Source organism: Mauremys reevesii, linkage group 1, assembly GCF_016161935.1.
Source record: "Mauremys reevesii isolate NIE-2019 linkage group 1, ASM1616193v1, whole genome shotgun sequence".
NCBI classification, from domain to species: Eukaryota; Metazoa; Chordata; order Testudines; family Geoemydidae; genus Mauremys; species Mauremys reevesii.
This window is the reverse complement of record NC_052623.1, coordinates 256,699,194-256,711,958: the sequence shown is the minus strand read 5'-3', so window position 1 is coordinate 256,711,958 and position 12,765 is coordinate 256,699,194. Positions and strand designations below refer to the sequence as shown.

Below are 12,765 nucleotides of genomic sequence, written 5' to 3'. Positions count from 1 at the left end.
TCAGCACAGTTGCTCTGTTACACTACAGAAATAAATCTATGTTAGAAAAGCTAATCTCTTAAATAATCTAGTTGAATTTAACTGGGAAAGGCTTAACCAGTTCTGGTGGGGAAAAATAACCTCCTAAATCTTCTTCTATATTTGGAATCAAACCTGACCTTGATTCTTTATGTGGCGGTTCTGAAATATTTACCCTTAACTAATGGGAGGAGAATATGTGCTGGTGATTCTCGTCCCCTTTCCATGGAGCGGAGTAGGATATTTTCTATCTTCTCCCCCATGTGTTCAGGAGGAGGGAGCGGGTCTAGCCACTCATGCAGTGTCTTTTGGTAGATTAGTGAGATGGCACTGATAGGTATTGTGTTAACTTTTGTTGAGATGAGGCAGAGCTAGTGGAATGTCAGTCAGTATGCTCAGCAGTAGCTGAACATTCCTCAAACTTCAACAGCCTTGCTACCCTCCAGTGGAGTTGTACTCTGAATACACAGAGGGAGCAGATCTATTGGGTAGGAAAGTGCCATTTTTAGTCCTTTTTCAGAGTCGTATCAGTTCACTTTGGTGAGAAGGATACAGTTTTACCACTGTTAGCATTGAAGAGCCAACACAATTCTGGGTGTGTGAGCTGGATTCTATTTTGGCTCACATCATGAACAGAATTATTAGGTAAATTCCAAATATAGGGCCAAATTCTCCTCTAAATGACATGTATGTAATCCCGTTGAAGGCACAGGGATTGCATAACTGTGCTAAGCACATAACTGGAAGAAAGTGAGGTTGCAGTGGTATAACCGAGTGCAGCATTTGACCTGCAAAATCTTTGTTGCAAAATCAGGTACCTAAGCCAGCTAGACCACTATGTGGCTTTGCTATCACAGTTTGAGGCTGACAGATAGAAAATCCATCTTTTTACTTGTAAGCAAATTTTATATGGAAATTATTGAGACACAATAAATATGGAAACCCACAATGTCACTTTTCAAAGTAGAGCCCCACCCTTAAGTCATGGGGGTGACCCTGAGTCAAGTTAAAAAGACATCAACTGTAAACGATAGTTACTGTTAACCTCTCCCTAGGATTGAATTTGAAGAGGGAAGGAGTAGCTTTAACAGCCTCAGTTTGAAGGGGTAGGGTTTGCTGCACGTATTGAGGACTTTTAGCCTGCACGGTGCCATAGATTTTGGAAATGGCCTTGGAAATGTGGTCATTTAGTTTCTTTTCTATTGTAGTGAGCTCAGCTAAAGGGCAACTGTTTGCTTTTGAACATCTCACTCCTTGTCCCTCCCCAAAACCCAGACTGCTATGCCTCCTGAGAAATCAGAGAGCGGCTTTGGTGGAGCAAACAGGGGAGGAGAGGAGAGAGGGAGGGAGGAAAAAAGTTAGTCTTTCTGTGTGAAATTACTATCAGACATTAAGGACGGAGAGTGATCTCAGCTGGTCTTCTCCTCAGTGGTTCTTGCTTTTCAGCTCCTTTCAAGTGAACTCCCCCCCCCCCCCCGTCCCCTATTTTATTTTCCTGGGCCTTTTTTTATTCCTCCACCTCCCAACACATTTCTATCTTTTGTTTTTATTCCCTCCCCCACTGTTTTCCTTGATAGAACTCTCACTCATGCATTTCCCTTCCGGACTTCTACTGGGTTATTTTGTCCTCTCCCTCTCTGTGCCTCAGTCCCCTTTTCTTTCTTTGTCTCTTGTCCCCAGTAAAACAGGCAGCTCCCCACTGGGCCAGGATGACAGTGCTGTTAGCTTTCCCAGTGCCAGCCTTTCCCACATCTGTGCAGCTTTTGTCCTGCACCAGAGGGGGATTTGGAATGGTCGGCTGGCAGCGCCAGGGAGACTGATGTAAAAACGAGGTCCAAAAAGAGGGGCTGGGGAATTAGAAGGAGGGCGTGAGATGGTTTAAGAGAAGCACTGCTGAACATAAATAAGGGCCCAGTTTAATATTATGCATGACTCAGTGCCTCCAGTTTCAGCTGTAAACATAAGAGAACAAAACAACAATCTGGGTACCATATTGTTCTGTGAATTGTATACTACCAGTCTCTGCCCCTCAAGCTGGCTGTGATAGTTGGGATGCGGATAAATAGCTTAGTTCAGTGTAATAATCATATAAACCCCCTTCCCTAAGGTGGCAGAACATGTGCTGGCTTTCTTATTCGTATATTTTTAGAATGCTTTTTGAGCCCCTCGCCATCAGTCCCATCCCCCTTCACCCTAATTTCATCCCCTTTCCATCCCAGTCCAATTTTCTCTCCTCCTTGGTCTCCCTGCTTAGCAGGCCTAATCCCCCATCCCTTTAACCCAGCTCCTTTGCCACCTCAGACCAATTACCTCATACCCCTTCCCTTTCTCCCCTGATGCCCTAGCCCAGTTTCCCTTTTTACCCTTACTCTATCTACCAAGGCACTTTCCACCCCAGTCAAACTGTCTTCCTCTCTCCCCACGCCACTCCTCACTCACTCAAAGTTGTCTCCATGCCCAAAAGAAGTGTGTATTTATCTGGGAGTGCCAAAGCTCCAGTTGTGTTTCCCAGCGGGCTACAGTGTATTGTCTAAGCCCAGTGGCTGGCAAATGGCAATGTTGGTAAGCTGGAAGAGCATCATTGCCTGAAAAGAATAATCTTTTGACCGACCCTAGATTTTTTTTTCTTAGTTGTCTGATTCTAATGGAATGAGACATTCAAATTTCATGTTCCCGCTTATCGGCATGCAGGGGCTTCAGAACCTCAAGGAGTTGCCTATTTGCCTCCTTCCTCCATGCTCCTAGGCCCTTCATCATATCTGACTACCTTTCTAGTCAAGGAGGGTTGAATGTGGAACCCATCATTATTGCTCCTTATTAAAATTAATGCTGTATAGCACTTTGAAAATGTAAAAGTGTTGTGTATGTCTGAAGTATTATTGTTGGACTACAGTGCAGCCTTTCCAAGTAGGAACTGAATGTGCTATGTCTATAGCACCCACTGTCCCTGCTGTGTGGGGAGTGGGCCCCCAAAGCAGCTAATTATGGGAGCGGGTTCCCTAGTAGCTGGTGAAATCTCAGTTGCCATAAATCACCATATGAGGTTCGAGGCCATTGCAGCAGCCAGTGGAACCATTTGAGCACATTGCTGGTAACTTGAGGCAAACAGTGAGGCTGCAGGGTTCCTTACAGATTTATACAGTGTAAGGGTATGGGGAATGGGATTGCTTTTCCAACCTCCCACAGTGTGAAGCTGGAGGAGGAAGATAGTGGGCCACCTACAATTCCAGGAGACAGCCAGTTGGCTTCCCTCAATGATATTGAAAATGTTTGTTTTTGGGGAGGGGGTGCAGGCCATTGAGTCCTGTTCTTCTCCCTCCCAACACACCCACAGGAAAACAGCAAAAGAGGAAAAGAAGAGGGGTTCTATTTTGTGCTTTTGTAACGAATAGTGTAAAATTTGGTGGTTTCAGATGAGATTTGATGTAAACTTTGCAGGATCATTCAACCTGAAAGTCAAAGTTGAATTTGGGGGATATGAACCCACAGGCAGCAAAACTTCAAAGAAAGGTTCACCATACCCACCTCTAACCAAGCCCACAATATTAGGCACAGTTTTACTGGTTAGAACAATAATCAGCCAATCATAGAGCATAAAGCATACCATGTGACATATGTGAGAGAGACAAGCTTTTGAGCTTATCCTCACAGGTCAGTGTAAGCTTGAAATCTTGTCTCTCTCACCAACAGAAGTTGCTCCAATAAAAGATATTACCTCACCCACCTTGTTTCTCTAATATCCTGGGACCCACATGGCTACAACAACACTGCATATGACATACGTGACTTTCTTTCACAGGTCCATCGGAGTTACTGGATATGACAGACAGTGAAACGTAAGTGCAGCCCACTTGACACCCACTTCCTTCAATGATTGATTTGTTTCACTTTCCTTCCATTTGTGCTCATTGGAAATCTCTTGGTGCGGTACAAACGTTAAAATAAAAATGTGTGAAAATGGCAGACTTCTAAAAAAGGATTCCCAACCCCAATGAGCACCACACCCCTCCTCCCAAGCTCCAAAACAAACTCCATTCTCTCCCCTCATTTCCTAATTGCCCTAATTCTCTTAGAGCAGGGGTTCTCAAACTGGGGGTCATGACCCCTCAAGAGGTTATTATGTGGTGGGGGTCACGAGCAGTCAGCATCTACCCCCAAGCCATGCTTTGCCTTCAGCATTTATAATAGTGATAAATATAAAAAAGTGTTTTTAATGTAAAGGGGGGGGGGTTGCACTCAGAGATTTGCTGTCTGAAAGGGGTCACCAATGCAAAAGTTTGAGAACCACTGTCCTAGAGGAAAACAGGTGAGATTTGCAATGTCCTGACACTCACTGAATCTAGGCACTGAGGGCCCAAGAGGGATAGTAAATTCCAAAGGCAAGAGAGAACTTCTTGCTGACAATGCCCTTCCACAAGCAGAGAAGATTTTTATCTCAAGTAGTCAGAACCCAAACCATTTTGAACTTTATAGGGTTAAGCCACAGCTGCTCTATGATTAGGGTGATCAGACGTCCTGATTTTATAGGGACAGTCCCAATATTTTGGACTTTGTCTTATATAGGTGCCTATTACCCCCACCCCCACCCCCCTCCTGATTTTTCACACTTGCTATCTAGTCACCCTATCTATGACCCCTTTGCACCATCTGTACTGAGCTGCCACAAAAGGGCCATAATAGGGTAAGCATAGCCTTGTCACAGGGGTGCCAGTGCCCTGCAAAGAACCAGCTCTACCCCATCTCCACAGAAGCCTCCACTGCAGGGAGCGTTCCAGAGTACGCTGGAAGAGGGCACGAAGAGGCGTGCGTGGAACATTCCCATGCACCAGTGATTTTGCACCATGCAATGGTGCAAAGGGGCCATTGCAACAGAGGTGCAAGTTAGGGCAGCATCCAGGGCTTCCCTAGCCTTTGCCATAGGTTGAACCATTCACTGTCTAATCCTGAAAACGGGAGTTGCAAACCACTTCCCTTCTGTCCCTGCAGTAGCTCTAGCACCAGCACAGGCATGAATTTGTCCCTTAGTTCTCAGCTGGAAATCAGTTGGTATCTAGGGCTGCATCTTTGGTTCAAATCCCAGCTAGGAGAGATTTATCACACTGGTGCCTAGGTAATGTTTCAACTTGCCCTGCTCCATGTGTTGAGTCTGAAATTCCTTTGAACACACACACACCTGCTGGCTCGGTATGTGTGAAATCTGCCCTGCTAGAGCATAGTTCTTGGCATTCATTTTTTATAGATGTATAGTGGCACCCTCTGGTTGATATTGCCACTAACAGAACCTCCTTCCACTCCCACCCAGAGCACACATTCTCCTCCTCTTCCTTATCATATGAGGAAGATTACTTCAACTTCAGTGGTATTGTGAGACTGTCTCTGCATCCTGTGAAAATCAGAATGGTTTAGAGCTTTAAAGTGAATGCCGATCTCCAGCTGTGGAGGACTAGAACACTAACTCACTAATGGAGGTCAGGAAGAGGTGGGGATCTGGGCTCAGGCAACAATATGGTGCAAGCGCTGACTTTGGCAGGCAAGAGTTTTGACTTCCATGTATCTGTCCCTGCTTGCAGGAGCCAAAGTGTCATAATATTTAGTTTGGGTAGGAAATAATAGAAAAAAATCACCACTGTTTACCCTACAGTGAATTAACAGAAAGGCAACTGACTTGCTCTTCCCGCAGCCAGAAGAATGTGGTGATCTGTTTCTGTAAGAGTACTAATAGGAAGGAAATATATGAAGGCAATAGTTCCTGTTCCCTTCCCCACCCACCCGGATGCCATATGTGCATTATAAGCTGCTCTACTGATCCAGAGGGTATGCAAGCTGAGGGAGAAAGTGTACGTCTATGCCAAGGATAACAGAAGTTATCCTTCACAAAAATGCTGCATTTTTCATTTTAACTTACGGCTAGTTTCCTCTGCTTCGGTTTAGGGGTGAGACAGCGTTGCACAAGGCGGCCTGCCAGCGTCATCGTGGCATCTGCCAGCTCTTGGTGGACGCAGGAGCGTCTCTAAGAAATACAGATTCCAAGGTAACCAAACCAAATGAACCAATTATAAAACACTTTAGACGAGTGAGACCAATCAGCATCTGTCTGCATTATTGAGGCCCTCTGTATGTTCCAAAAGCATTTCTTTTCAAACAAGTCATTTTATTTAGAAAAATGTCTTGATTTAAACAAACACAAGAGACCCCAGTTAAGTCCCCAACCTGGGTCATCTTTGCCATAGTGATAACCTGTCCTGAAACTGTTTTCTCAAATGGAGTGTCAGTGAGGCATCTCCAGGGCAGAGTAGTATCATCACTGGGCATTGTAAAAAGAGATGTAGGGGTCACTGATTAGGAATCCTAGTTTGATTCGATGGTGACTATGCAGTGTTGTGGTTGTGATCTAGTTATTTTGTGGGGATGGCTAACCCCCTTCTGTGTCCCTACTTTCCATTTTGTCCACTCATGCAAGGCCAACCACAATCTCCCCCACCCTCTTAGCGTAAACTCAAAATTGAACAGACCTAATGAGACTATCTGAGCATGAGGAAAACATATGGGCAAAATTAGAGGCTAGGAACATTCAGCCATTGTGTCAGTCTGATTGACTGAACATCCACAAGAAGTTCACAAACATAAATAAACTTGAGCATGGACAGGGAGGGGCCACTGCCACATTACACTAAGTACCAGGGTTTCTAATCACCCCAGCTGACCTGTCTGCAGGTGACCACAATCACCTTGGAAGGTGCTACATAAGCTGCCCTTCTGGCAAGAAGTTGGTAAAAGCAGACAACCTATGGGTAATGGTTGAAAGGTGTGATAAAAAGGCAGTTAAACTTCAGGAGTCCAGAATCCAAGGTTTGTTGCTTCTCTACAGATAAATGAAGTTTTAAAAACATGATTACCATATTTTGTGGTGCAGAGTAGTCTCTTGTGAAGAGAAGGTTCATCTGTTCCCTTTGGACAACAGTACTGAATACTACTGTCAGCAAAGGCTGAAATGCAGACAAGTGGACACTGACTGATTGTCTTGATCAACCCAGGGATATTGATGTTCCTGGGGGGCTGCGATGTTCCTATGTATATTAATGTATTTTCAATATTTTTCAAAGTTTGATGTTCCAGATTCCTGGTTTTAGGTTATAGCAACCTTAAAATAACTTGGTAGCAGTCAGATGCCCTAAAAAGTGATTATCAACTGAGGCCAGCTCAACATGGCTTCTACAGACTCAGATATTGGGAGCCTTTCTCTCTACACACTTGATAGAGTTATTGCCTATGGTTTGTATGGGTTTCTTTTCATGCCTCAGCTACAGTACTGTGCAGTATGCACACACAGTATGTCCAGCCATTGGATGGGAACTCTGCTAAATCTATTTTGGTGTCTATATACTATTTGTCAGTGACTGCAAACCACACAGTCTCTTGTAAAGTTGAAGGGTTTATTCAAAATCTGGTAAAGACTTTAAGTAGGAGGAAGCCTGGCAGCAAGACACTAAGAGCTCACTAGTCCCAGGAGCCATGCATATAGTAAAATTAAATAATTCTCATGGAGAACCTTAACTTGACACCAGTCAAGCTGCCTCTTCACATTTCTGCTTCTGAATTTTCTTTCTGTACTTCTAGAGTTACCTTCTGTGGGACATAAATTAATCTTGTCTTCTAAAAATGTATGTGTAAGGCTTTCTATCTGTGTCCCTTCATTGTAGGGTCAGACACCTAGAGACAAGGCTCAGCAAGCTGGGGACTCAGATCTGGCCTCCTACCTGGAGAGTCATCAGAACTACCAGATGGTTTCCCACGAGGACCTGGAGACTGCAGTTTGATGTCCGTGAAGGGGAAGAGAACCCTAGGAAATAACAAGGCTGCACCTGAGACACTCAGGCATTGTATGAGGAAGAAGCTGATGGAATCAACGTGTCTCTCGCTCTCATGCAAAATATCTGAGGACATGCCACCAGTTTCTAAGGGCTAATGAGTCTTGCCACGGAACTGTTGTGTTCCCATGTGATGGCCCATTGGGGATGAGGTGAAACACTCAAAGGTCTGTGGAATCCATGGACCACGGAAATTTACCCTTACTGCTTCCAGCAAGTAGCATGAACTTCTCCCATGTTCATCTGTACAATTTATTTAAAAAAAAGAAAAAGGGAGGAAAAAAACCAAACTAACTTGGGCTAGCTGACTAACACGGCTACCCCTCTGATACAAACTAACTTGGACATTAACAAACCCAACCAACCCCTTCCTCCATTCCTACAGTGCCCTACATTCCTTCCTCTCCTATCCTACTAATTTGTCACCAATTAAATAATATCTGTTATCGCTGTATTAATTCTTCACAAATGGACAGGTGATAGGCAAGACTTTGAGGAGCTCTGGATGCCCTTAGAAAAAAATGACTTTTGAACCTGTTCAGTCCTCACCTACTGTTCCCTCAGAAGTTGAATTCTCAGTGTTGAATTGCCAGGGAGCTTTTTTTCTCTTTTGGAACAAATTCTTTCTACTGCCCTCTTCTATGGGGTGCTGGATCCAGCTAGCTTTACAGCACTGACAAGAGCTAGCCTTCTATCTGTCTCTGAATAGATCTTAAAGGTGTCCTCATGAAATGATATTTGAGTGGAAGGGAGTTGCTGTGTGACATTTTGTGTTGTCTTCTGACAGACCACACAGTAACCTATAAGATGTCTCATGTTGCCACTCTGCTGATAATGACAGACTGATTCTGCTCAGGTCTGAATCCTGCCTATAATTAGCCATTTGGGGCTTCTGTCAAGTTGTGTTTTTAAGATAGGGCGAGATCAGAGTATGATGGATGCAGTTGTGGTTGACTGACTTACTAGTGCTACTACTTTGACTTACTGACTCTTACAGTCATAGAAACCAAATGTAAAGCATCAGCTGTCTGTTGAGGCTTGCTGATATTAACAAGAGGATGAGCACCACATTAGACATTTTTAAAATAATAAAATACAATGAAAACAGATGGGCAGATTCCAAGAGGGATTTGGAACAAAGCTTTAAACGAGAGAGATTATCCTATTCAAAAGAAGACAAATGTCAACCATTAGCCTCTCATTGCTCGCCATAGGGTTAAAAACATATATTGCTTAGCTGTTGTCAGGCAAATAGTCATAGTTTCTTTATTCTGCTCCTTACTTTCCTGACCCAAAGAATACCACCATCAAACAGAGGAATCAGCCGCACCCCAAACATACATATACACAGTGTTCATGTTAAGGTTTTCTATCACTTAAGGAATTCAATTTCTATCACTGTCAGAATTAAGGCTGCTTGCCCTTTTCCTTAGTCTGACCACCCCCTTGAGAATTGTCAAGGCTCAATCCTGGCATAATAATTCCAACACTGTTTGTAATTGAAGATCCAATTCTCTCTCTCTTTTCACATGCATTTGCAAGGTGTAGGTTTTTGATGGTTGGTGCTAAACAGGATTGGTGTACAGTTTTGAACCCAGGAAAACCCATCAGGTCATTCTTCAGAAAAGTTTTTCTTCCTTTAATAGCCATTATGGGGATGAAATTGATGTGATTCTGGTGAATTTTTCTCTCCACTTTTTTTTTTTTTAACAAGTGAGTCTTTTGGCAGAGGAGGGGGAGCTGAATAATAAGCCTTTTCATTTATCTTGTTTTCAAAGCTCTATTCAATGTGAACAAAATATTGTTCAGTATTTCTTCCGCTGAAAGAAGATTATATTATATTTGTAATCTACAGATCAATGGCGACATGAAATGTATTTTGTCTTATTTTCTCTATTCACTTTATTTTTCTAATTTAAAACCAAAAGATTAAGGCTAAATTCTTCCCTTGGATACTCATTCAGAGGTTTCCGTGGAGGGCCAGTGTATACATACAAGGACAGAAAACAGAGTAAAATTTCTCTGTGTGTGAAACTTCCATACAAACAACCTTTCCCTTGTGCTGTCACTGCAGTCCTGGCATTATTTCCCAGCTGTGAGGAAAGGCATGCAGCTTTTTCGCTTTTGGTTGTGCATTCTGTATGTGAGAAATGGAGGAAGTGGGACTGGTACCTTGGGATAAATTCTGACCTGTGCCAAGATACACCTGGGGCATGGGGTCAGGATGGTCAGTGAGGTGGTTATAGCTCCCTGATTCTCAAGCTTCCCTGACCCAGGACCAGACATCAGAGCAGTTTAATGGCTGCTCTAACTTATGACCGCTTGTTGTGGTCCATAGGGAACCATAGAGTGGCTATGAATTACTATAGCAGGGTTGAGTTCCACCCCTCCCCATCACCGATTTTCCTCTTCTCCCATGATATGCCCTGAGAACTGGGAAAATGGTCGGCATAGCAGCTGGCTTTTTACATCAGTTAGGAATTCCCCTCTGCAGGGAGAATTTTCAACTTGGCATCTGCGGCCAGCTTCTGGCTCCTTTGTGCCATTCATACAGTTTAAAGGAGCTGGATCCCAAATGAGAATCTGGCCTTCTATTTTTCTCCTGCAGCTGGAAAATGATGCTATGACTAGAATGACACCATTGTGCCTCTGGAAAGTTTTTCACTCTGAGAACTCTGTAGGAAGCAGTTACTATATGATGGGGGGGGGGAGGGGGAAACAGCGCTGAAGATGGAACAGAACTTGGTTGTCCACATAGTCAGTGGTCAAGGTGTGCCAATGCACTTCACAAACAACATGTTACATCCTGGGGGAATATTGATTATGTAGCTAAACAGAGCATATATTTATTCTCTGCAGTGGCTCTCTCTCAGCCTGGGATATCAGAATCTGTCTCATTGAGAGAGGGAATGTTGGGCTAGGACCCTAGTAGGGATTATACCTTATTCCTTTCAAAGTGCCACAGGATCCTTGATTCTGGACAGTTATCAGAAGCAAGCAGACTGGGCATCAGTTTAATATTATACATGTGTATAGAACCCTATGAGGGTTTGGGGTCCATCCTAGCACTGCATTGCAGTCTATGCATTGGGCAGTGCCCAAGTTCTAGTGTGGGGCTGGAAACTCACTTAAATTAAATTTAATTTATTAAAATATCTTTATTGCAGGTATTTTTCCATGGAGCTATTATTTTAGAAGTGTAAAGAATTTAAGGATGATCAACCATTGAGGTAGAATATTTTAGTTAATCTGCTTTATAGGGGTTCTTGATGTAGAATGTAGCAACTCCTGGATTGTTCCATTCTGAGTGCTGCACTGTCCCATTTTTAAAGTGAAACTGAGGGACAGAAAATATTTTTAATGTTAATGAAATAAACAATTTTGTTATTTAACATTAGTTATTTTTGTTATTGCATATTTTAATGTTCTATAAATATATATCTCTGTATACATTATGTGATAAAACATGACAAGGTTCTGGGTAACTATAGCATCCCTCAGGCATTGTTGACCTTGTAGGAAGAAGAAGGCCATGACAAGCAGTAGATTTCAAGGAAATTACAGCTCTTGGTTATAAAATGGAAGTTCAATATAAAATAACCCCTCAGCCCTCTGTATTTAGTGGGTGTTGTACCTATGGGTATAGCATCAGCAATAGTCAGTGAAAATGTCTTTGTAATTGTAGAGCTCACTCTGAACAAATTTGTGATAGCCAGGCTGAGCCATCTCACAGTTTGAGATCTGTCTGTCTAGAATCTTATGCTGATACCCCTCACCTTTGTATCTCCCAAATGTGACAACAACAACAATGGACTCATTCAATATCAATTCACAGTTCCATAGCCTGGGTTTTGAACTGTTCATGGGCAGTTCTGTAATGCACAAGGAAGGGCCATTAGAGCACCAGATACATAAAGAAAATAGAACAAAATAAATATTTTGTTGCCATTGATCTTCACAATTGTATATGTGTAGCTGGTGCTAATTTGGATGAACAAGTGAGCACACAGTTTTGTGGTGGTATGTTGCATTTAGTTCTGGTATGTTTGGGCTTTTTACTCACCTCTTTTACTCACTTCTCTCTTCAACTTTGCTGTTTCATTGTTACAGTGACATGAATTATAATGAATAGCATGAACACACCAGGGCTCACATAAATGGTGGCTTGCCAGCTGCTATTTTCTTTTCAGCTATCCCAGATGCTGCACTTGGGTGCACCTAGGTGTTGATAGTTCCAGTGCATCAAATTCATAGTGAGAAGAACTGGCAAAAAGTATTAAACGGGCAGGTAAATTCGTAGCCTTAAGCTCCCTGGGGCTTTCACATATGTAATGACACTCAATGAGTATATATGCATGCTGGATATTTGGATGCCTTGAGGACACTTTGAGAAATTCTGTCCAGCAGTCCTGTCCATGCCTCTTGGGCACTGCACTGATAAAATGGTTCCTTTTGCTGATTCCTTTGAAATTCATAATTTTCTCTTTCCCCATTTTTGCCTCTGGTTTTGGTCAGAATAAAGGGACATGGCCAAACACTTTGTAAATTTGATGTTTATGGTTTTACTTTCCATTGTTTGTAACAGCTCCCTTAGCACTTTGGGAATAGCATTTCTTCCTGCATTGTGTTTGACCTTTCCTATTTGTCAAATGGTACATTTCCCTCCTTTTTCTCTGGGAACGCAAGCCAACCTGGCAATAGGTTGTTAACTTCCTTGTTTGTCAAAAGCATCAGCCAGGAGTGTCTTTTGTACTGCAGCATTTCGGGGAACAGTTTGTTAGTAAATTCATGCCTTGCTGGCTGCCTCTGAAGCAACAGAACAAACAATATTACAGGATTGAAACTAGTGGGTGTCTTCTCCTTTTGATTTCTTAGTAAT

The 12,765-nt window shown here is 42.9% G+C and overlaps 1 protein-coding gene across 4 annotated transcripts in view; it reads left to right on the top strand.

Moving 5' to 3' along the window:
* The window catches only part of DGKI (diacylglycerol kinase iota), a 293,322-nt gene extending 283,747 nt beyond the window's left edge, over window positions 1-9,575 (top strand). For all 4 annotated transcript variants that reach the window (XM_039520216.1, XM_039520215.1, XM_039520214.1 and 1 more), the window contains 3 exons: window positions 3,818-3,854; window positions 5,950-6,049; window positions 7,719-9,575. In XM_039520216.1, the coding sequence (XP_039376150.1) occupies window positions 3,818-3,854; window positions 5,950-6,049; window positions 7,719-7,835 (254 nt within the window). In that variant the 3' untranslated portion in view covers window positions 7,836-9,575. The remainder of the gene's footprint in view (window positions 1-3,817; window positions 3,855-5,949; window positions 6,050-7,718) is intronic.
* Window positions 9,576-12,765: the final 3,190 nt, after the last annotated feature.